At 36.0% G+C, this 26,471-nt stretch overlaps 1 protein-coding gene across 6 annotated transcripts in view; it reads left to right on the top strand.

Annotated features, from left to right (window-relative positions):
• The first annotated feature begins 4,666 nt into the window (after positions 1 to 4,666).
• sxc (O-linked N-acetylglucosamine (GlcNAc) transferase sxc) overlaps positions 4,667 to 26,471 on the top strand; it is a 50,753-nt gene continuing 28,948 nt past the window's right edge. For 2 of the 6 annotated variants that reach the window (XM_043211057.2, XM_070278181.1), the window contains exons 1-5: positions 4,997 to 5,399; positions 10,194 to 10,404; positions 22,103 to 22,286; positions 22,345 to 22,413; positions 22,488 to 22,684. In XM_043211057.2, the coding sequence (XP_043066992.1) occupies positions 5,246 to 5,399; positions 10,194 to 10,404; positions 22,103 to 22,286; positions 22,345 to 22,413; positions 22,488 to 22,684 (815 nt within the window). In that variant the 5' untranslated portion in view covers positions 4,997 to 5,245. Of the gene's footprint in view, positions 4,695 to 4,993; positions 5,400 to 10,193; positions 10,405 to 22,102; positions 22,287 to 22,344; positions 22,414 to 22,487; positions 22,685 to 26,471 lie in introns of those variants that run through there. The other 4 variants (XM_043211058.1, XM_070278184.1, XM_070278182.1 and 1 more) reach the window with 4 other exon arrangements.

Genomic DNA, 26,471 nt, shown 5'->3' with positions numbered 1-26,471 from the left:
GTTGCATGATAGTGTGCTAGTGGAAGCAGGATCATGCCTCGTACTGGATGCAGCGGAACACAAACTCCCATTCGAGCTTGTTGTAAACGTCATTTGATATGAGATTAAGGACATTACAGTACATGTTGTGATGCAGCTTGTGGGAGCCCATCTGGTTGTACTGCTAGCATTTAAGCAGCTGTCCGTTAGACCGTCTCGCAAACTAGGTCGTAGTTCGGCGGGAGTTGCTCCAGCAGTATTCCTCATTGATTTAAAATCGATGGATTGTTTTTGGTCCTACGACCCGCCTAGACTTATGCAGGATAAATGTCCGCTAGTGTGTCGCTGTTGCTTAGCTCAGACACAAACCGGTTGAAAGCTTAAAGCTTTAACAGTAGATCGCCTCGTGGAGATCAGTGGACCACCAGCAATTGGGACCCAGTGCTTGTGAAAAGAAAAAACTGTGAAATCACCTATAGCTGATTCACTTGGGCATTGCTAACGTGAAGATGGTAGGACAATTGCAGTCCTACAGTGAAGGAACGTCCCGAAAGCCTTGGGTTTTTTATTTGAATAATTTGACACACTTGATCACCAATAACACGTCTTACTTTTGCAAATTAGTTCGGTAGAAATCACTACCGAACTACCGAACTGAGCGGACGTGCTTTGTCCGAGCTCCGGGAAAACTGCACCATAATACAGCTAATCAAAAAACTGGGGTAACCCAATATAAGCGAAAAGACGCTGAACTACAATTTATTAAAAGCGACAGATAAGCTTTTTATAACAGTTGTGATGTGCTAAACCAAAAATAGTGCATTGTTCAAAAAAAAATAAGAGCCACGCAATGAGCTCATTGAGCAACGACCAAAAGAACGAGCGTAGAAGTTCAGTGAACCAAAGAAACGGCTTTTACTCTTACTTTTCAACCCGCGATACCGAAGTGGAAAAATCGGCGATTATAAGCAACCCGGCTTTACTGACCGCTGAAACCCAAAGGGCACGGTCTTGCTCACCCGCTCTGCTCACTCCGACTTCCGCGTCATGGAGTTCGCAGTGTAAAACCCCCCCCTCCAATATCGGAAACAAATTTCGCACCAACAACTAGCAGTGCTACAACTTCTGCAACAACAGCGAAAACCTCTGCAACTCAAAGTACCACGACGTCAACGACTACAGCGAGTACAAAAACAACAACCTCGGAAAGTGCCAAAGCGGTAACGGCCACACAGACTGGAATGGATCGCTACATCTAAATTAAGCGCAAGCTTAGCCCGCAGAGTAATCCGGCAGACAACAAAACAAAAATTAACCGTGTCCTGAATATCGATAAAGAACCAATCAGATCCACTACTAACAGATTTGCGCTACTGGCGGAGGCTGAGGAAAACCAACCAGCCCAAGACACCGCAAAAAAACCCAAGCCCCCTTCAATCTATATTAGGGAAAAAAGCTCGAGTGCCCTGGTCAACCAAATTGCATCGTTGATCGGGAACGGTGACAACTTTCATGTTATTCCGCTTATCAAAGGGAACATCCATGAAACAAAAGTGCAAACCAAGACTGAAGAGCACTTCCGAATCGTGTCCAAATATCTGGACACTGTACAGAAAAACTATTACACGTACCAGCTGAAAAGCAGTAAGGGCCTACAAGTGGTAGTAAAGGGAATAGAACCTGATGTTACCGCCGAGGAAACAAAAACCGCCCTTTAAGAAAAGGGCTTCGCCGCCAAGAATGTTATTAACATTCTAAATAAAGATAAAAAGCCACAACCACTCTTCAAAGTCGAGCTCGAGCCAGAATGCAGGTCGCTGAAGAAGAACGAAGTCCACCCAATCTACAACCTGCAATATCTTTTGCATCGGAAAATCACTGTTGAAGAGCCACAAAAACGAAACGGTCCAGTGCAATGCACTAACTGTCAAAAGTATGGACACACAAGGTCTTACTGCACACTTCGGGCTGTCTGTGTAGTCTGCGGGGACGCCCACAAGTCCGCTTGCTGCACTACAAACAAGGATAGAACCGTGAAGAAATGTGGAAACTGCGGTACAGAGAGTACAGAGTACAGAGAAAATATATAATATTGAATATGAATAATAAACATATATGAATATGAATATATGAGTATGAATAATAAACTGAACGATCGGAAATGGTATTTGGTAGATATACCAACTTTTGTCTTTTTGAAGATTGAAGCATGGGACCTTTTTTTTAGATATTTAATTGTAATTACTCGGTTTTATTATGATATTTCCATAAGGATCGGCCAGCTATATCCGATGTTTGATATATATTTTCGGTTTTAATTGCAAGGTTATATCAACTTCGGCTCCGCCCGAAGTTAGCTTTCCCTTCTTGTTTTTAATTTCATTTTATTACCATTTTTATAAAAATAAATATGTTTTTATTAATTTTTTTATGAGAAATTCATTTCGCTAATTGGGAAAATAGTGACGGACGTGTCGGATAACAAAACGACGGACGGACTTCCATGGAATTTTATTTACTGGTCACAATTTTTAATTTTTTTCTTTAATACCAAAATAACGATAGAGCTTAATGATACTTCAAAAAAAGAAAAACATCGAAGTCCTAAGCAGGATTTGAGCCTTGGAAAATTGTACAAAGAGCATCTACACTAAGCATTAGGCTACCACCCAGACTCCATCGACGCCGAACAAAAGCATTATTTGTTCTACTACCATATCGGCGCATTGTAAACAGAAACGTTTTGAAATTGAAATTTGGAAGTCCAAAAATTTGTACGCCGTTGTGCGAGCAGTAACACATACATACAAAGGCACACATGCTTTTTGAAGCATTCATGTAAAGAGTTCTAAAATTCAAGCCTGCATGAATAGCTAAAAAACGACATTCAAATGGACAACCTTGAAAATGAATTGAATGAGATCTCTCTCTGGCCGAGAGAGAGTAGGCTTGCAATGAGTTAGAATGTTATTTTACTCTCTCACTCCCTCTCACTCAATTCGTTGTGTTTCTTTCACTCATTCATTCTATTCCATTCGGATGTATTCTATGGCTGAGAAAATAAGTATGTATTCCTGCTGTCCTCTATTCTAAACATTTAATCGTATGCACGTGAGTTCCCCCGTCACCAACAAGCCCAACGAAAAAAAATTTACCGTTTTGACCATCCACAATTTCCCTAACACTTAGACCAAGTGTCTATCAACTTTAAGAAACTCACACACGATTTGCTTAAATGACCTTTTCAACTGCGTTCGTGACCGCTTCGCTTTACGCCCTCCTGGCACGTTCTGAAAATGTGACACGGCTGTGGCATAATGCCATACAGTGGAAGCACGCATCTTCCCCATTCCACATATTTTAGCCACTGCAAAGAGCTCTTCGCCTTTTTAGCCCGCTCGGGGTAAGAAGAATTTCGCCGGAAGTTATCTTCTCCGCATATTAGTGGTTCCTCGCTAGCTGCTAGCAAAACAGCTAGCAAAAGTTTTTACAAGCGCATCGATAGTATCTCTTCATCTCGAATACCCTTTTGTTGTCAAGGGCTGTTCATTTACGTGTAGGATCACATGAGAAAGTTCTCCATGGGACCTTTCGTTTTATTTATAACTGACCTGGGAAAGGTCGTTCGCTATCCCCAACCTGCGTTTCGGTTGTTCTAAGCTAGGCATCCGAGTAGTCTTCTAACAAACTCTCCCGACCAAATGGACATAATTTTACTCCGTTGAGCTCTTTTTCCATAATGATTTTAATCAAAACAGAACTCTTATAAGAAACTTACATAAAAATCCGAAATCAGTTATGTTCATGACCATTCTGTGAGTGCGTATTTACGCTTCGCATATTTACGCTCCACTTAAGGGATAAACTATATTATTTATTGTTTCTTTCCCTTTATTTTGTGTTCAATGCTTCAACTTATGCAAGAAAAATTTTTAATAGCGAGCCAAAGTTGTATATTGTACGAGTTTAAAATAATTCATACAATAAAATAAGTGAAATTCGTCAAAAAATTTAAAAATGGAGGTAAAAAAAATTCTTATGGTAACAAAACAAATATTAGAGGCTTCAGAGTAAGAGCCATTTAACAAAAATATATGTATATATGTAACATAATGATAATATAAATTTTATTTGAATCATTTATACCCAATATTTTTTGTTTTCTTCTTCTATTCAAATAAGACTTGCATAAATAGTTCATAGCTGCAATAAAAGGAAAAGAAAACATGAGTCATTTTACTTTTTTTGTAATACTCAATGATATTTGGAAAAACCTTCATCACATATTTTCTTTTAACTTTAATTTAAAATCTAATAATACATTATATAATATATATACCCATACCCATATATATAATATATTATATATATAATTATATAATAATATAATAAATTATATAATTTAATTATTATTATAAATATATTCCTAAAAAACTTTTGCCAAATATATATCGCAGAAACATTTAATTTAGGAGTTACCCGCAGATTGATTTAAAAAAATATTTTTTTTTCAAAGTACATGTTCTAATCTAAATCTACATATGTACATCTAAATCACGTTTATAATAACTTGAACTCCATTCGATAAACATTTTTGGAGTTAAACGATGATTTGTAGGCGCATAATAAAGTCCACCAAGCCACCAAGAGAGACGTGAAACTTCAAACATTTTTTTCCCAAATTCTTATGCAATCTTTTGGAATGTATTCCCCAGGTAAATGAACAAACGAGTTAACTTTCAAAAAAATATTACATTTTTTAACTATTGAACGAAATTTGCAGCTAGGACACTTGTTTTTAAACAATAAAAATGTCGATTTTCAGCTGACTAACTTGCAAACACATTCGTACTTATTCTCTTTGCATTTAAATATTGTAAATTTTGTTATGATTGAATATAATTAGTTAGTTATTAGTTAATTATAATATACCCATATATATTTTGATTATAATTCATTCTTACTGTATTTTTAACGCTGAACTCGCGTCTGGCCACACTATCACTTGTTTTTAAGAAAGGAAATGAGTTATCGATAAGAACTTATTTTTATACCTTATCTCCAGCCCCCAAAATATTTTTAATATTTTTTGATTAGATGGTTTTAAAAGTTCACTCGTCGCTTGTTGCAATTTATTAAGGAAATATATATTATTTTAGTAAAATTCTTCCGGCTAAATAATTTTAAAACATTTGGGTCTGGGACATATATCTGACGTTGGCTCATTATTGATTTTTGACTTTGAAATTGAATTGCATGCATATGTATGTTTACTGCAAGCATCGAAGTAAAGATGCATTCGCAAGGGCAAGGCCAATCACAACAATCCTCTCCCCATTCTTTATTGCAACCGCAAACAATTGCAACAGGAAATAATATGGTTGGAAAAACAAATGAACATCAATCACTTGCATCACTTGGTAAGACACAACGCATTTGACGCATAGTAAAAAACTAAAAACTTTTGAATATTAGTGATATATATTTCATCATAGCAAAATTTTTCATCTGCATTTTAGTTATGTAGGCTGGTCGAATGTTTTTTTTAGATATTTTTTTTCTTTTGTATTCATTTTTTGTTAAATAGGAGTCCAAGCACACATTTAAAAAACTGTTTCGGATCCTGAGTAAACTGAATCGGGCAGCGTCGTTAATATACATACCTCCGCGTTATGCACGGTGAAGTTCGACCGAGCTACTAAGTATCTTCGGTAAAGAATTTGAGAGCCATATTTTCTATTATTATTTAAAGTCAAATTTGAATGTTCTTTAAATTAAATAGAAGGCGGACATTTGTTTAGGAAGGCAGATTAGTTGCGACGGACGAATATTTCCATGGCAAGTAGGAGTCGAAAAATAAAATAAATTTAAAGTTCACATGCCAAAAGATCGGACCAATCAACTACCGAAATTTTGTTATTTAACAAGAAAGGAAAACTAACTTCGGGCCGAGCCGAAGTTTATATACCCTTGCAGTGAAAACCGGATATAAACATCGGGTATTGTTGGCCGATCCTTATGAGAATATCATAATAAAACCAATTAATTACAATAAATTATCTTTAAACAAGAAAGGAAAGCTAACTTCGGGCGGAGCCGAAGTTGATATACCCTTGCAGTTAAAACCGGATATATATTGCAAACATCGCATATTGTTGGCCGATCCTTATGAGAATATGATAATATAACCCAATTTATTATAATATAAAATCTAAAAGAAAGTCCCAAACTTCTATCTTCAAAAATACCAAAGTTGGTATTTCTACAAAAAACCGTTTCCGATCGTTCAGTTATCTGGCAGCTATAAGATATAGTCAGCCGGTAGTTAAAAAATTTGGTATGTCGGATTAACTAACCAAAAATATAATCTGTACCAAGTTCCAGCTTTCTATCTTCAAAAACACGAAAGTTGGCTCAGTTCCGTCTTCCAATGTTTCCATTTCGGAATTCCTGAAATCTTCGTGGTTATATATCATAGAAAAAACAAATCCGCTCAAAGTGACTGTTTCCTGTTTATAATTAATTATTGCTTCTAAATACTCTCTTCCTATCAATACATCATATTTTTGGGATAAATTGTGAATCCAAAATGGTTGGTCGATCGGACAAAGTTTACTTGATTTGAAATTTACGGACTTATTTAATTTAATTACACCATTAATTGTGTGCACTTCTGACGTTTTTAATGTTTGTGGGAAATTTAAATAATTTTCTTTTATTAGGTTGATTGAACTTCCTGTATCTATTACACATTTAAATGGGCGATTGTTAATAATTATTCTGATGTAAGGATTTCTATTTCTTCTATTGAATCCGAGGCTATTTGATGAAAATTTTCGATTTTCATTTTAGATTGATCGCTTGAATATTCACGCTGTCTTTTCACTGGTTTGTTAGAATTAGTACCTTGTAAAGAAGATGTTGGCTGTTGATAATTCATAGGATTCTGAGCTCTACCTTGATTTAAGTTTGGCTGCAATTCCTGTCGAAATTGTTGTTGATTGAAATTATTTGGTTGTCTATAGTTACTTTGCTGATTATAACTTTGTTGATTATTATTATTATAAAAGGAATTATTTCTTGGGAAATTATTATTTTTTTGATAATTTCTCCTATCTTGTTCGTTTTGACTTGAATTATGTTGTGATTTAACTTTATCAGAACCAGAATCATAACAACCTTCTTGTTGTGCTACTTGTTTAAGTTTACTGACTGTTGTTATATTGTGCCTTGCTAATGTCATGAATAACCTGTCAGGAAGTTTTCTGATTATTACATCTTTTACAGTATTATTCATGGCATTATTATAAATCATTGTATTTAAATTATTGTTTTCTAACGACAATTTGTTTGTTATGACAAATATTTTATATTCTAGATCCTCGACAAACTTACGAATGCTTCCATTGAAGGGGGTATTGTAGAGTCGTCTTAGTAATTCCTCGCATGGGGTTTGGGTTTTATATTCATCGATGAATCGATGAAATGATGATAGCTGGGACACTCGCTGTGCATCTCCTGATAGCTTCTCAATTGCACTGAAGAATACAGCTATTTGACGCGGATCAGTTGATGGATACAAATTTAAAATGTATTCGATCCGTCTGATGAATGCACTAAATTCCCTGGTGCTTCCATTGAAATTGGGAACTTGCCTAATCTGGCTTAAAGCCTGATTAAGGTGTAGCTCGGAGAGTAACTGGATTTGTGCCACTGGTTCAGCCATTGTAATGTTTGTATTTCTTATTAATTTCGGTAGCGGTCACACTAAGAAAGCGGGCTACTAATTTATTTTAAGTTTTTGTGTTTTGTATATTTTCGGTAGCAGTCACACTTCGAAAAGTGGGCTACAAATTTATTTTAAGTTTTTGTGTGTTGTATATTTTTGGTAGCAGTCACACTTCGAAAAGCGGGCTACAAATTGAAATTAACACGTATGTTCTTTTGCGGATGTGAATAGCGATTAACACTCGCGATTAGTATTATAGCTGCAGTTGCATTAGCATAAAATACTTCAACGATGTTCTATGATCTCGATTGATCACTGGTCACTTTTGCACATCCTACCGGCTGCGCCAATTATATATCTTCTTCAAAATAGTTTGAAAAAATATATTTTTATTTGAGTTCCGGTTTTGATACAGTGTGATTCTTTCAAATTGCTTAGAATTTCAGAACAACTGCTTAGGATGTTAGAATTTTAGAACTAACTTATCTTTAGGGCTCTAGGTCCTTTTTATACCCTTGCAGAGGGTATTATAATTTTGTCCAAAAGTGTGCAACGCAGTGAAGGAGACATCTCCGACCCTATAAAGTATATATATTCTTGATCAGGATCACCTCCTGAGTTGATATGAGCATGTCCGTCTGTCCGTCTGTCTGTCTGTCCGTCTGTCTGTTTCTACGCGAACTAGTCTCTCAGTTTTAAGTCTATCGACTTGAAACTTTGCACACACCCTTCTTTCCTTTGCACGCAGTATATAAGTCGGAACGACCGGGATCGGCCGACTATATCCTATAGCTGCCATATAACTGATTGATCGGAAATGGTATAACTTTGGTGTTTTTAGAGTTAGAGAGTTCAAATTTGACACGAGAGCTATTTTTGGCAAACCATTACGACATGCCAAATTTCATAAGGATCGGCCGACTATATCCTATAGCTGCCATATAACTGAACGATCGGAAATCACCCAACTTTCGTGTTTTTGAAGATAGAAAGCTAAAACTTAGTACAGATTCTTTTTTTGGTCAGTTGATCCCACCTACCAAATTTCATTAGGATCGTTCGACTATATCCTATAGCTGCCATATATCTGAACGATCGGAAATGGTACTTGGTAGAAATATCAACTTTCGTATTTTTGAAGATAGAAGCTTGGGACTTTCTTTTAAATTTTGTATTGTAATTAGTTGGTTTTATTATGACGTAATCATAAGGATCCGCCAACTATATCCGATGTTTGCGATACATATATATCCGGTTTTAGCTGCAAGGGTATATCAACTTCGGCTCCGCCCGAAGTTAGCTTTCCTTTCTTTTTATAGCTACCCTTGCTGAAGCTTTTTGCAGATCAAAGCTCGAAAGAGAGGCTCTCTGAGAGAATAGATTGAGTCGGAACCTTTTACTTGAGGTGTCAGTTGACACGGAAGGCTTTGGGTCTCAATTAATCGAGGTGACAAGAAAATGTGAAGTGGGTTCCCATTTAAGAATGTTTTGATCTGTTTAGTTTTAATTCACTTAAAAGGAGTGAGAAAGATTTGAGTCGGGATTTCTGTTTACCCAAATATTGTTTTGGTTTTCAATCTGAAGTGACTCTTAGAAATTGGAAATCTGAAATGGGGCTGTTTTCAGCCGAATTGAAATAATTAAATATTTATGTTTTTACAAAAATTGGAATGAGGCTATTTGCAGCTGCGTTACGAATTTCAATACAAAAGGCTTCAGCTTCGGTTTACAAAATTTACTGATATACACTTAAAGAAATTTTGTTAATATGTTACTATATATACAAATATCATAACTCTAATGCCTTGGCTCTGGTTCTTCCGATTTTTCTTCGAAAAGGACCCAAGATTTAATCGTGTTACCAATGAGTTCCGTATAAAGACTGAAAAATATATAAATTATATATAAAGATATAATTTAAATGACTTTTCTTTTTTTTAGCAACAGATTAATAACAATAAAGCTATTAAATGAACAACTAAAATATTTAGCGGACTGAAAATGTGCTTTTTTTTTTTTCTATATCTGTTATTGAGATGTAGATAGGTATCGCCTACAACACGCTTAAAAGTTAACGTTCCTAGTTAAAGGACTAGACATGTTTAAACCATTAGAATAAACTTTAGCCCTGTACTCCTTTGCTATTAAAACTATTAAATTTGCATTAAGACAATTTCAAAATTTTATTCACTTCTGACGCTACAAAATATTTTTGTCTAGAGCTTTGATTTAATCTCGATTCACCCCACAAACCAAAGAAATAACTAGCAAAAACCCATATCACCCGAAAAATGTGTGAAACTTATCCTTTCTAAAATTAGGTATCTGTGGTCCAACAAAATTAAAAGTTTAAACTACAATAAGCCTACATAACATCCAAACATCTAACGCTTCTCACCCTTATGAACTTAAAAAATTTGTTGATTAAGTCAGCCATAAAGCTACACTTATAATCTTATGTATACAACTGGTTTAAATATTTTAGGTTTGCTTGAGTTGGCTCATAGAGAATATCAAGCCGTTGATTACGAAAGTGCTGAAAAACATTGTATGCAATTGTGGCGTCAAGATAGTACTAATACTGGCGTATTATTGTTGCTGTCATCCATCCATTTTCAATGCAGAAGGCTTGACAAATCCGCTCAATTTTCCACCTTGGCAATTAAACAAAATCCTGTACTAGCGGAAGCATATAGGTAAGTTTTAATATTTTATAAGCTTGTACTAAAACAATGATAGCCTTACAAAGAGTATTAAAATTTTGTACAAAAGCTTGCACCGCAATGAAGGAGATAGATTGCAACGGCCGGAATATTTCAACTTCATCTCCGACCCTATAAAGTATATATATTCTTGATCAGGATCACCTCCTGAGTTGATATGAGCATGTCCGTTTGTCCGTCTGTCTGTTTCTACGCAAACTGGTCTCTCAGTTTTAAAGCTATCGACTTGAAACTTTGCACACACCCTTCTATCCCTTGCACGCAGTATATAAGTCGGAACGACCGGGATCGGCCGACTATATCCTATAGCTGCCATATAACTGATTGATCGGAAATGGTATAACTTTGGTTTTTTTTTAGAGTTAGAGAGTTGAAATTTGACATGAGAGCTACTTTTGGCAAAATAATACGACATGGCAAATTTCATAAGGATCGGCCGACTATATCCTATAGCTGCCTTACAACTGAACGATCGGAAATGACCCAACTTTCGTGTTTTTGAAGATAGAAAGCTGGAATTTAGTACATATTATATTTTTGGTCAGTTGATCCAACCTACCAAATTTCATAAGGATCGGCCAACTTTATCCGATGTTTGCGATATATATCCGGTTTTATCTGCAAGGGTGTAAAAACTTCGGCTCCGCCCGAAGTTAGCTTTCCTTTTTTGTTATAAAAGATTAATAGTTAATAACACCTCCTTGAGCTTTTCCAACCACAAACATTCTTTTAGTCATTGTTTTTATTAAAGTCTTTAGCATATTTTGGTCTAGGAGGGACCATTATGCCAAAACTTCCCGTTTGAGACCATTGAAGGTGTCAAATTTAGTGTTGGTGGCGTAAACTCGCCTGGCTAGGATAGGTTCTCTATAGGATTAAGGTCAGGAGAGAAAGTTGGCCAATCCAAAACTTTTACGGAATGCTCGCTTAAAAACCGTTGCGTTTCTTTGCTTTTATGGATTGATGCATTATCCTGCATAAAAACATATACATATACATATGGTATTCATGCGAGAGCTCGTAAAGCCCAGATTACGAGTTCCAGACGCATGAAAGGCTCTCCAAACCATTGCGGATCCACCTCCGAAATTGTGCCTTGAAAACATGAGGGGATCCTTACGCAAATCTCGCCAATAATGACGAAACCCATCTGAGCCATACAAATTAAATTTTTTCTCATAAGAAAAAATGATCTATGTGAGAAATATTGATTAAATTTGTATAAGCAAAATGAAATTCCATGACGAGGCCCAGTTGGTTTCCAAATTTTTTTCGGCAAACTGAAGGCGTGCTTCTTTGTGTTGGGACTTTAGAAATGGAGCCTTTTTTAATTTTGGGCAGGAGAGTATATGACATAACCTATATACTATATATAGGTATACTAGTATATAATATAGTAATTCAATATAACAGTTGTAAAAAAAAATTGGTATATCCAGTTTCCATGTATTCATGGTATATGGATGTTTCCTCTTTAGTCTTCGTCTAATTTAAATGCCATAAATCGACCGATTTGGCTGAATTTTGTTTTTCAGGTATAAATTATAAATTAGCCATGTAAAGACAAAAAAACTTTCAAAATTTCTTCCTGTACTGGCGCTTCAGAAATATGTAATTTGTGGGAGAGTGCAAAAATATGATTAAAAACTATATACATACAGTGGGGAGCAAAAGTGATTCCATGTTCAGAATATGCATGTTGAACCGCTCATAAAACGTAAACCAATGAACCAAATGAAACAAACTTTTTTTTTCTCGATTACTTATTTAATTTGTAAGAAATAGACTTAAATACTACAATAATACAAGAAAAAATGTAAGAGATAGAAAAAAAAAACAAAAACAGAAGGCATGTACTCAGTTTTGCACCTTCCAATATTCGCACTTGATTTTGCTCTCCCTGTTTTCTTATCACCAAAATATTTGCAGATTTACTGTTTTATGTCTTTTTCATGCATTAGTTTTTGTCATAATTCAAAGAGTCGCACATTTCTTATAGTTCAAAGTAAATTTTAATAAATTGAGAAATTAGTCGCCAACTTATTGTTGTAAAATGAAGAAGCTATCAGCAGATACCGAAAATAGTATTGTTTCTATGACTAAAAGTGGCTTTTCGACACGCACAATTGCTGAAAAGCTGAAAATTAGTCAGTCTGTGGTGGTCAAGGTGAAAAAAAGGCAAAATGTTGGTTCCGAAAATGTATTGAATGGTCGCCCCCGTCTCCTAACGGACTCTGACGCTCGACTTATAATGTCCAATATGAGGAAGGATAAGCTTTTAACACCAGCAAATGCTTCTACAGAGTTAAATAAACCCGTAAGTCGATGGACAGCTAGAAGAGCACTGGCTAGAATTGGATATGTCGCCTCTGTGAAAAAAAATAAACCAGCTCTATCCGAGAAAAATGTTAAGGCTCGGTTACAATTTGCAAAGACCCACAAAAACTGGACTATAGAAGACTGGAAACGTGTTATCTGGTCGGACGAATCCAAGTTTAACCGTTTCCAGTCGGATGGGAAGCAGTACTATTGGCATAGGCCCGGTGACAAGCTTCAGAGACATCATGTAAAGCAAACCGTAAAGCATGGAGGAGGAAATGTAATGGCTTGGGGGTGCTTTACATGGTGGCACGTTGGGCCATTGCACAAAATTGATGGAATAATGCGAAAAGAGGACTATTTAAACATTTTAAAGACCCATCTTCACAATTTTCTCGATAAGTGTGCCTATCCTGAAGGAGAAATCACTTTCCAACAGGATGGGGATCCTAAGCACACCGCAAAAATTGTAAAAGAATGGTTGGCAAAACAAAATTTTAAGGTCATGGAGTGGCCAGCTCAAAGTCCCGACCTCAATCCAATTGAAAACTTATGGTCAATTGTGAAGCGACGGCTCGGGCAATATCAATCGGCCCCAAGCAACCTTGACGATCTCTGGAGACGCGTGGAGACTGAATGGATCCAAATTCCGAAAGAAATTATAGAGAATTTAGTTAATAGTATGCCGAAGCGCATTAAAAATGTAATAGACAATAAGCGTCTTTGGACTAAATATTAATTTAAAATTTCCTTAAATTTTTCCATAAAAGGTGCAAAACTGAGTACATGCCTTCTGTTTTTGTTTTTTTTTTCTATCTCTTACATTTTTTCTTGTATTATTGTAGTATTTAAGTCTATTTCTTACAAATTAAATAAGTAATCGAGAAAAAAAAAGTTTGTTTCATTTGGTTCATTGGTTTACGTTTTATGAGCGGTTCAACATGCATATTCTGAACATGGAATCACTTTTGCTCCCCACTGTATATGGCTAAACGTGTCACTAAACACAAACGTGTTTTACGCAAGCTCCGTTAAACTTAAGGGGTTACGCCACCCTGACCGGGAAAAAACGGGACGGTTTTTCAGGAATTTCTTGTGACTAAACTAGTTGAGATAGGATTTTTCCACTTTTATTTCTATTCAATACAACTATTAAGCTTTATAAATTTAAAAAAAAAAACTTGTTTTCTATGCAAAATGGCGGAGATATGAACATCGGCGATCATCGGTTTTTCCGGAGTGCTCCTTGATGGTGGGCATGATTCACGTGTCAATTTTCATCTCAATCAAGTAAACAAAATTTTTTTTTAAAAAGTGATAAATTTGGAACAGAATGACGTAGCCGTTTAAGAAAAAAAAAAAATTACGCAAATGAGAGCACTTCAAAAATTGACTCAATTTTTTGGGCAAAAAATTTCGTACTAAAAATTGCATAAAAAAATTTCTATCCATTGGATCGAAAAAATCCTACGTCACTCTCTGGAAAGTCTATGTTAGAAGATGTGTTTCAATTTTCAAGTCAATCGGTTGAACAGTTTTTGAGTTATCATGCCCACCGTCTTGAAAAAAGTGGTTTCAAGAAAAACGCAAAAGAAGAAAAAGAAGTGTCTTAGGTGCCCTCCTGCCTTCAGGAGTTTTTCTTTACTTCAAGTAAACATAACATCCATAATTATCAAGATATTGTCTTCGGGGACGTCTTAAAATACGCGTAAGAATATAGTCTTTTAAATTAAGTAAAAAAAAATTGAAATTTTTTGAAAATTTCAGGGTGGCGTAACCCCTTAAAGAAAGTGTGAAAGAATAACAGTTAATTCAATAAACAAGAAAGGAAAGCTATCTTCGGGCGGAGCCGAAGTTGATATACCCTTGCAGTTAAAACCGGATATATATCGCAAACATCGTATATAGTTGGACGATCCTTATGAGAATATTGTAATATAACTCAAGTTATTATTATATAGAATCTAAAAAAAATCCCAAATTTCTATCTTCAAAAATACCAGAGTTGGTATTTCTACCAAAAACCATTTCCGATCGTTCAGTTATATGGCAGCTATTAGATCAGCAAAAATATAATCTGTACCAAGTTCCAGCTTTCTATATTCAAAAACACAAAAGTTGGGTCAATTCCGATCGGTCAGTTGTATGGCAGCTATGGGATATAGTCGGCCGATCCTTATGAAATTTGGCATGTCGTATTATTTTGAAAAGTAGCCAAAAGTAGCTCTCATGTCAAATTTCAACTCTCTAACTTTAAAAACACTAAAGTTATACCATTTCCGATGAATCAGTTATAAGCCGTTCCGACTTATATATTGCGTGCAAAGGAAAGAAGGGTGTGTGCAAAGTTTCAAGACGATAGCTTTAAAACTGAGAGACTAGTTCGCGTAGAAACAGACAGACAGACGGACAGACAGACGGACAGACGGACCGACGGACAGACGGACATGCTCATATCAACTCAGGAGGTGATCCTGATCAAAAATATATATACTTTATAGGGTCGGAGATGTCTTCACTGCGTTGCACACTTTTGGACAAAATTATAGAGGGTATGCAAGGGTATAAAAATGTCGAACAACACACAATAAGGGAAATGACTCTTAAGGGGGGACATCTAAGTAACAGGGGCCAAATGAAAAAGCCTATCGAAAATTTTTAAATTAGGTTTTATAATATTATATGCAAAGTACAAAACAACATTTTTTTTGAATAAATCGAAAAAAAGGCATTTCAGCATTTCTTCGTAGGGCCTCTTTTTTTGAAGGGGGTCCATGGCCGGACCGCTAATGTCCTTAATTTTTGATGTAGAACAAAAAATCAAGTTTCGTTAGTTTCTATACATCAACAGTTATTCACACAAGTAGGATTTTTGCTATTTTGATTTTTTTGATTTTTTGCAAAATGGTGAGTGATTGAAATTAAAGTTAAAACTTTCACAAAAAAAAAAACGTCACAAAATTATTAAAAAAAAGTAAGCTATATAAAAATAATAAATAGTAATAAGTAATAAATATAAAAATCCTACGTGTGTCGATAGATAAATGTATTTTAAATATACTGTCAAAATTCAAAATTGATCGGTTAAGATTTGTTCGAGTTATGTTTCCGGCAGTCTCAAAAAAAGTGGTTTCGAGAAAAACTCGTTTAAAGTTTAAAGTACTGTGGGATATACCTGAGAGGATAGCAGGATACAGGACTCTATCCCCCCTAAGAGTCACGATCAAGAAAATAGCAGAACTGTATATACTGGATGTTAAATAATTCTAAACGCACGGTATTGGCCTTTTGCTACAGAGACTACCTTCTGTCCGCTGGGAACCGGCGTGTAAGTTATTAATAGACAATCTTTATTACCACTTAATAATAGGTATAGACTAAACGCAAGCCCGTTAGGATCAGTGAGCCAAGATGTTTACCAATGTCGTAGCTTATACTGCAGGTTTCTTCCGTGAGCTCTCAGCTGGTTTACGAACCGAGTTCCGTTGAGTGCTACCTTATCAAAGTACGTGATCAGGTAGGCCCCATATACTCTTTGTTCATCGGTCATGTGTTTGTTGGCATCGTTGACGATACAGGTACCATGATCCTCAATAGTTAAGGGTAAAGAAATGTTAAATGTCTGATTTTTTGAAAATGCTAACACTAAATTTTTTCAAAAGTTTCTACGAAACTAACATCAATAAAGGCTGCTTGTCTTTTAATTCGCTTAAGTCGTCGCTATCTAGAATGGCCGCTTTTACATTATTTATTTTTGCTAGGGTTCTCTAGATATGTGATAATGATTCTGTTTATACCCTTGAAGAGGGTAATATAATTTTGTCCAATAGTGTGCAACGCAGTGAAGGAGACATCTCCTACCCTATAAAGTATATATATTCTTGATCAGGATCACCTCCTGAGTTGCTTTTATTTCTTGAATCTTCTCTTTGGGAGACTAACAAGAGGTGTATCAAATCTTATATTTTTAACTTAACTAACAGTCATTTTGACTGATACGGAGTTAGACGGCCCTAAAAATCGATTGCTGGGTTGGGAGGTCGTTGCGTCTAAGGCGGGATACGCTAGAAACCCGAGTCAATCCTCGAGCGAGAAAATTTGGGTTCGAAGACAGTTTTTCATTGTATGAATCTTTTTGCTTCTGGATTTCGTCTTTCACTGCGATGATGCCCAGATCCCGGTGGATGTTTTCGTTGCGAACATACCAAGGTGCCCCTGTGATAGTTCTCAAGATTTTTGATTGTGCGCGCTGTATGATGTCTATGTTGCTGCTGCTCGCGTTCCCCCACAGGACTGAATTGTACAGTAGTAACTTGTAGTCCCGGCTCAGTGGCGATCGTGAGTTTATGATCCAGTGGAGGGTGCTGGCTTTCAGTTTTAGGTGCATCTTTTTGCATTCGATGTGCTTACGCCAGGTAAGTCGTCAATCAAGGTGAACGCCAAGGTACGTTACGTCGTTAGCTTGAGGGATCTGCATACCGTTTAGTAAGAGCGGAGGGCATGTTTGTCTATTAAGAGTAAACGTTATATGTTTACACTTTTGTTCGTTTATTTTAATGCGCCAGTCGGACAGCCACCTTTCCACTATTGTGAGATGATTAGCCAGTTGGGTTGTTTTCTGCGTTGGGCACCTGGAGCGACTAAGGATAGCGGTATAGTCGGCGAACGTTGAGGTTGTTAGTTGTGCGCTCGTAGGAATATCCGCAGTATACAAAACATATAGACACGGGCCGAGTGCGCTTCCTTGCGGAACTCCAGCTTCGATGGTGTAGTCGCCCGAAGTAGCTGCGTTGCATCTCACTGAGAATACCCTATCGTAGAGGTATGATTCCAGTAGCTTGTGGGTGTATGTTGGCAAATACGTTTTAATTTTGTGCATGAGTCCGATGAGCCAAACTCGGTCGAAAGCTTGAGATACGTCGAGGAAAATAGCGCTGCAGTATTCTCGCTGTTCGAAGGCTGAGCGTATTTCGGATGTTAATCTGTTCACTTGTTCGATGGTTCCATGGTTTCTTCAAAAGCCAAATTGGTGTGCCGGGATAATATTGCAAGCTTCCAGATGTGGTATTATGCAAGTTAACAAGCATTTTTCAAACAATTTAGACAAACGAGATAGAAGGCTTATTGGTCTGTATGATGACGGAATTGTGTGGTCTTTTCCAGGCTTCGGTATCATTATAATGATGGATTTCTTCCTCTTTTTTGGGAAATAGCCAAGATTAATGATTCCATTAAATAGTTTGCAGACGACCTCTATAGCGCATTTTGGAAGTTCGATCAGCATCTTTGGGGTCAATAGGTCACCACCGGGAGCCTTTTTTGGTTTTAGCCCTCTTATGACTTTTTCGATTTCGTTCGGCCGGAATGAAGGTGCGGCTGGCTGAGGGGAGGACTCTGGCTGAATTTCTGACAGGAGGAATGAATTTGAGGCTGGGTTTGGCTGGAAGACACTTTGGAGATGTGTGGCGAATGTTTCAGCTCGGTCTTCGTCGCTGCGAGCCCAGCATCCCAAAGAGTTTCTTATCGGGGTGGTCGTTTCAATTGGGGCGCTAAGATTTGGGTGGGCCCTCCACAGGGGGTACTTTGTGCTTGTTGGCGAGAGATTCTGGTTGTACCTAAGCTGTGCATTTTCTTCCTTTTGGTGAAGAGCCTGGTCGAGTGATCGGGTTGCTTCCTTAAGGCGTTGTTTTGAAGCTGATGATCTGCTGTTTTGCCAAGCACGACGCGTGCGCCTCTTTTCTCGCACGAGCTGTTCGAGCTGCATTGAATATGAAAAAAAAAAAAAATCTGTAGCTATAGGACTTTTGTGTTTTTGAAGATAGAAAGCTGTACAGAATATATTTTTGGTCAGTTAATCCGACCGATTTCATAACGACTATATCTTATAGCTGCCATATAACTGAACGATCGGTATTTGGTAAAAATGCAATCTTTGGTATTTTTGAAGATAGAAGTTTGGGACTTTGTTTTAGATTTCGTATTATAATATAATATAATATAATATAATATATAATATATATAATATATATATAATATAATATATAATATATATAATATAATATTATATATTAATATAATATAATATAATATTATATATAATATAATATATATATAATATATATAATATATATATATAATAATAATATAATATAATATAAATTGGGTTATATTATGATATTCTCATATCCGATTTTAGCTATATATATCCGGTTTTAGCTGCAAGGGTATATCAATTTTGGCTCTGCCCAATGTTAGCTTTCCTTTATTGATTTATATACAAATAAAAAAAAAAATCATTTTTAATGGTACCGTTTTATTATATATAATATATTATTATATTATATATATATATATATATAAGGTTGTCAAAAAACTCCGGCGGTATTTTCGCTAGTTGGCGCTGAAAGCGCGTAGTTCTTGTTTTATTCGTCACATCAGGTCATACTATACCTTTTTGGAAAGCTCATTTCACTCATTTTGCTAACACGTGTGTGATTGATTGTCTTTTCTTTTATGTCGTTCGTGAGTTATAGCGTCGCAATCATGGAGCAAAATAATGAGAAAATACGGCATATTTTACAGTACTACTACGATAAAGGCAAAAATGCATCTCAAGCCGCCAATAAAATTTGTGCAGTTTATGGACCCCATACAGTTTCCATTTCCACCACACAACGATGGTTGAAGATGCACCACGCTCCGGAAGGCCTGTCGTCGAAAATTGCGATAAAATCGCTGAATTGGTCGAAAGAGACAGGCATAGTAGCAGCCGTAGCATCGGTCAAGAGCTGGGCATGAGTCATCAAACCATTATCCAAACCATCATTATAAACCATTTGAAGAAGCTTGGAGTCACTAAGAAGCTCAAGTCAAAGACATCTTTGACCGTATCGACGCATGCGAATTGACGGCCAGGAAAGTTCTTCTGTGTGTTTGGTGGGATTGGCAGGGAATAATCCACTACGAGCGGCTCCCCTATGGCCAAACGCGACATTCGGACCTGTACTGCCAAGAACTGGACCGCTTGAAGACAGCACTCATGCAGAAGAGGCCATCTTTGATCAACAAAGGCCGAATTGTCTTCCACCAGGACAACGCCAGGTCACACATATTTTTGGTGACGCGCCAGAATCTCCGGGAGTTCGGATGGAAGGTTCTTATGCATCCACCGTATAGTCCGGATCTCGCACCAAGTGATTACCACCTGTTTCTGTCCATGGCGAACGCGCTTGGTAGTCAGAAGTTGGTCACAAGAGAGTCCTGTGAAAATGGGCTATCTGAGTTTTTTGCCAATAGGGAGGCGAGCTTCTATAAGAGGGGCATTATAAAGTTAGCATTTCGTTGGAAACTCGTCATCGAACAAAACGCCGCTTATATGACTTAATAGCATTATTTTAACCAACTTTACGAACAATTGTAAATTCAATAAAAATACTGCAACACTTTTTTGACAACCTTATATATTCTTTATCAGGATCACCTCCTGAGTCACCTCCATAAGCATGTCTGTCTGTCTTTTTCTACGCGAACGAGGATCTCATTTTTAAAGCTCAAACTTTTACACAACTTTATTTCCTTCGAACATAGTACAAAGTCAGAACTGCCGGAATCGGCCATTATATAGAAATGGGATTATATAGAAAGAAAGTTGGAACTTTAAAATGGATTCGCAGCCAAACAATTTTTATTGCATACTTTTGCGTTTGGGGGAAAAACCAGAGACGCCCTGATACCGATGCAGTAGGGAAGCCGAGTGTTCATACGGACATAGATTTGGTTGTTGATGGTGATCAAGAATGTATATATTTTATGGGGTCGGAGATGATTATTTCTCTATGTTACACACATTCATTACATACTAGTTTATATGAAAACGTGTATATGAACTCAGGTGATGCTGATCAAGAATATATATACTTTGGGGCGTCGTTATGTCTCCTTCACAGCGTTTCACACTTTTGACCAAATTTCTAATACCCTCTGCAAGGGTATAATTAGTAACTCTAAATCAGTGGTCGGCACCCCAATACAATGATATGATTTTACCGCATTAGTGTTAGTAACGAATAGCAGAAAGTAGGCTTTGAGCATGACGTTTCACACATTTATACTGTGTGTGTGTGGCAGAGCTCGGGCAGAGAAATTTCCTATGCCCCCGAGATAGGGCCGTGCCGACCTCTGCTCTAAATGGTATTTAAGAATGTAGTCTCATGTTCCGGCCTACTTTTTAGAGGTTATTTAAAAAAAAATTTTCTGTAATAAAAAATAATGCGATTGTTTCAATTTTTAAATATGTTTTTATAGACATCATAAACTTTTTGAAAATATTTTGTTTAATTTATTCTTGTGCAGTTTAATACACTTTATAGCATGCCAAAGTATGTACATAAAAAAAAAGGTAGGTCCCTGGCGCAGGTGATTTCGACTGCTAGAATAAATTTCGAATAAATTAGAATAGATTATTGTTTTGTAAGCTTATGGGTCTGTCTCGTACTAGAATGAATAATTTTCATCAACAAACAACAAAATAGCGAACTCACAAAAAAAAAAAATTTATCTTAAATTAATGATAAAAAAAAACTAATCATTAAAAATAAATTATTCTAGTACGGGACAGAGGTGTTACTTTTTAGAACAACATATCCAAATTTCAGTTTAGACCAGTGGTGGGCAAAACTAACACATGTTTAAAATTTGAGTGTGTGCGTAGCAGAGAAAAACAATAAGAGCAGAGAATTCACTGAGCGAAAAAAACGTTTTTTTTTATTTAATTTTTCGTTAATTCAAAAGTTTGAATGGGCACTAAAATTGAGTATTTTATTTTAAAAACAGCTTTGCTAGCAACATTTCTTAAACAAATGAAAAACTACGCTTCCCTATTTATATTCTCCATGAAGAAAACTTTTTCCAACCCAATTTCTGAGAAAATTTTTCTAAGTGGAAAAATTTTGATTTTTAGTTTGGGCTGTCAAATGAATCAAAATGAGAGCAAATGAGAGAGCTTCTAAAAAAAATTTGAGAGTGGTCACACTGTCAGTGTGCCGGCAGCGTTGCGGCAGAATTTCCTACCCTATACTCGCGTGCTATGTAAAATGAGAGTTTGCCCACCACTGGTTTAGACGCTACCGAGAAACTCATACTTTTGGTGTAGGCGCGCTTTCGATTATGGGCTGTATCTCTGTCATTATTTAATATTTTTATTTGAAACTTTAACAGTACATTTCTAATAAACAGTACTTTCGAAATATCCCAAAAAATCGATTTTTGCAACCTCACACATGAGACTACATCCTTAAAACATTATTTAACTTTATTTATTTTATTAATGCATGTATACTACCATTCATTTTAGTAATTTAGGAAATGTTTACAAAGAACGAGGACAATTGCAAGAAGCATTAGATAACTATCGAAGAGCCGTAAGACTTAAACCGGATTTCATTGATGGATACATAAATTTGGCTGCTGCATTGGTAGCTGCTCGGGATATGGAGTCTGCGGTTCAAGCATATATTACGGCTTTACAATACAATCCTGTATGTTTTTGGATTTTTAAGTCTTAGTTCTTTTATAAAAAAAAGTCTTAATATTTAGGAATTGTATTGCGTGCGCAGCGACCTGGGTAATCTACTTAAGGCACTTGGGCGTTTGGAAGAAGCAAAAGTAAGTGAAACACATCCTTAAGAAATTGCAGTCGGAAACAGAAAACAACTTTCTTTATTTTATTTTTATCAAAGGCCTGTTACCTAAAGGCGATTGAAACGTGTCCTGGATTTGCAGTGGCATGGAGTAATTTAGGTTGTGTTTTTAATGCACAGGGGGAAATTTGGCTGGCGATACATCACTTTGAAAAAGCTGTAACCCTTGATCCGAATTTCTTAGATGCGTATATTAATTTGGGCAATGTTCTTAAAGAGGCAAGAATATTTGACAGGTAAGCCGTAACCTTAACATTTTAGTAAGACTGTATTTTAAAAAGTCGTTCCGACTAAAGGCCATTTCCATCGGTAGATCTTATAAAAATTTAAATTTTGTGTTTTCTTTTTGGAAATATTTTATTTTAAAATTCAATATAACAAACATATATGTTCTTATATATATCATTCACTATACACATATACTTAAAACTAGAAGAATGATCAAAAGGCGAATGTGGCAAAGACTCAGCAGTGGCGGCGGACAAAACTTTCAAAGCTGTTAGGCGAGAGAGAGTGTGTATTGGAGATGTACTCCCGCAATATCGATACTCGCTTGAGTTATCGAGTTTGGTCGTGCTAACGAATACTGATTAGGGTTGCTACAAATCTATTAAGAAATTAATAGAGACAAAAGAAAAATCCGTTGCTAAACGCTAAATTTGAAATACAAAATATAATTTTTGTGTTTGGCCCAACAATAATAAATTAATAATATTTCGATTTCTTCCCTTAGGAGATCAAATTTGTAAAACAAAAAAAATACGATATGATGCGAAAAGATCTTCCTTGTGTTCCATTGTTACACTTCGACCTTATTACATCTCCTTATTACACTTCGTTCCTTTTTTACATCTTGTTTTTTTCATAGAGTGCGGAGTCTCTTTTTCATAGAGTTTTTTTCATAGAGTTTTCACCAAGCTTGAGGTTGTGTTGGATATTTTTTGGAAAGTCCACTATGGAATATATGCAAATTGTCTCGTTTAACCTTCGGTGGGATGAGGTGTGCTGGGTGCGATTGGTCAGGTTACATGAAGTGTCAAAGAATCAATCAAAAATATCCAGAATATATATCAGGAACCGTAAATAATGAATATTGTTATGATTTTTATTTTGAACATCACAAAATAATAATTGTTCTCTGAAAAATAAAAATCAGAAATGATCATTATTCTAATATCGAAAAAAAAATCAGAAAATAATCATTATCTATGATCAAAAAATAAAAATCAGAAAATAATTATTGTTCTCTGAAAACAGTTAATAAAGCAGTAAACTATTACAATTTTCCAAAATCTAAGCAATATTGATCTCAGAAAACTGCAAGTCAATATAAGTTTTTTATCCAAAACATCGATGTTTCAAAATTTTAAGTACAATTTTTAAAATTATTAATACATTATACACATTTATGGTTGTACACATATTGTATAAAAAGTAAAAAAACAAACTATTTATTGTGTTTCATGTACTAACTTAAAATACAGATAATTTTGATAAGTCCTGCGATCAGAAATAATTTGCCCAGCTTTGCTAAAGAACACAACAATTTTTTTTGCGACTTCTTTGAAGACGCTTTAGTGTTCAAAGATTTCTGAAAAAATAATTAATTGAAAAAATAATAATATAAATTAATTTAGAATCTTGCCTTCCAATACTGTAACTGCTCGTAGACTTTCCACATGTTAACAGTTTCCACATGCTGTCTGTGCATTATTCAATTCCTTAGATCGCGTTGTAGTGTTTTTGGCTTCCAATTTTGTTTCCAAATTTAAAAAAATCCCCAAAAAAAGGTTTGGTTTGGTGGTAGTGCAGGCTTTTCCGACACAGACGACTTTCTGAATTCAACAATGAGCTCATCCTCCAAGCCACGGCACGCCTGATCGGCATTGCTCTGCATGCAAAAACCAAACTCTTTAAATCTGGGGTCGTGGTAATCCCTCGTGGCAATCCGAGGCATGGTACGGGTTTCATAATGAGCGTCAAAGGCTAGGGTGACTTCCGGCGTTTTGAAAGTGTTTTTTAAGCTTGAAATTTGAATTGCATTTTGCACATGATAGGAATAATTAATGACAGCGTGAGGTACTTCCCACCCGAGATCTTATTAGTCCCTTTGTCGAAAGAACGCTGCAATGTGTACAGTTCTTCCAAAATCTTAAGCTCCCCTGACAGGAAGGTCAAAGAAGTCATAGGTCAAATGGATATTGCATCCTTTAAGCATCCTTAAGCCTCCTTAAACTTGGCCATGGTCGTGGAACTTCTTTTTATAATTTCTATTGTGCGTTGCAAGAGTTTCTATTGACAAGTCTGCTGAAATTACCTCATACTTCCTATTCGCGAAAGGTCAAGTTACTGTAAAATACGCTCAATTTGTCCGTTGTCCGTTGTTATTGCCACTTAATTGACCCCGTTAAGTTTGAGCGTATATCGGGCCCCTCATCTTCATCTTCATCTTTATGAGGTTGCACATATTTTGCAATCATTAGCATGACCTACCTGTCCAGCTTTTCCTTTTGCTGCGAAGCTGGCGCGTACTCCACATTCCGTTGCAGGAACACGTCCAACTTTAAAGACTCGAAGCCATTCTCCTCCTCTTTGTAATATGGATGTATGCGTCTGAGGTGGTCCATTAAGTTTGTGGTATTGCCTCCTGTCTTTAATGTTTTCTCATAGTGGGTACCTATGGCTTTGCCTTTGTCCGCTTTTATTTTGTAGTGCTGACAAACACTAGAAACTTCTCTTTTCCTCTTTAGAGCCGGAGCATCGTTTTCCTTTGTTGATTGTAAAATTTGAAAATTATATTTAAGAAACAACATACAGTGCCGCTCAACTGAATAGGTTTGACATTTGGTTAAGGTTTGAATCGTTGTAACTCTGTAACAAGAGCTCCGATTTTCTCGAAATAAGTTTCGATGTATAAAGAAATCTGTCTTTTATAAAATAGCAAGTTTCTGTTCTGTTAGTTTTGTTTTTATATTATTTTTATTAACCTTTTCAAAAATATAACAAAAAATTACAATTTTGTTCGGGTCAACTAAATAGGTTTGATCACTAAAACTATTAAATTTATTCAAATTAAGGAACATTTCAAGGTACTACCTAACTTAATAATTAAAATACATTGTTTTAGAATTATTCAGTACTTGGTATGCCCACCCACGTTCTTTATTACTTCAAAAATACGGTTTGGTAATGAATCATAATATTTTGTAATTTCATTAAGTGTAATTGTGGCCCAGGCTTCTTTAATTGCTTTAACTAAAGCTCCAGAATCACTAAATTGTCTTCCATCTTCGTAAACTCTTCTGGACAAAAGTGCCCACATGTTTTCCATAATGTTAATGTCGGGGGAGTAAGGCGGCCAATCGAGCAACTTGACGTTTTGGTCCTGAATCCATTGCTTTACAACCCGAGCGGTATGGATGGGCGCGTTGTCATGTTGGTACGTCCATGGAAGACGACCATAAATCTCAGAAATCTGAGGAAAAGCGTTTTGAAGTACTTTCTTGTAGTCATTTGCATTCATCTTTGAGGTGACAAACTGCAGCTCGCACGTTCCATAAAAAGATATGGCTCCCCATACCATTTAAGCCGATATCAATATAGCCTTATATTTATTTTTTTTCAAAATCGGTTAACCGCTTTGCACGGCCCATTTTACAAAATATTGGACAATATTGAACAATGATAACAATTTTGTAATGCAATTGAATTCAAGTCGTTTCAATCCCGCAGTTAAATACAAAGTGAAGTCAAAGCTTTCAAACCTAATCAGATGAGCCAAAAAAAGCGCGCGCATTTACAGAATTTCAAGATCAAAGCAAAATTCAAAAAACCGTTGACTTTTTCCCGCTACTTTTTTCTTGCAAATAATGAGTAAATGAATGAAGAATAAAATTAAAAATTAAATAGAAAAAAAAAAGAACAATTTTTCAAACCTATTCAGTTGAACGGCACTGTATATACATATGAAGAACTTCCGTTATGTTCCAAACATAAGTGTAGTCACATGTAGCATAATATCAC

This window comes from Drosophila bipectinata, chromosome 2R (genome assembly GCF_030179905.1).
Source record: "Drosophila bipectinata strain 14024-0381.07 chromosome 2R, DbipHiC1v2, whole genome shotgun sequence".
NCBI lineage: Eukaryota > Metazoa > Arthropoda > Insecta > Diptera > Drosophilidae > Drosophila > Drosophila bipectinata.
This window is presented reverse-complemented; position numbering and strand designations above follow the sequence as displayed.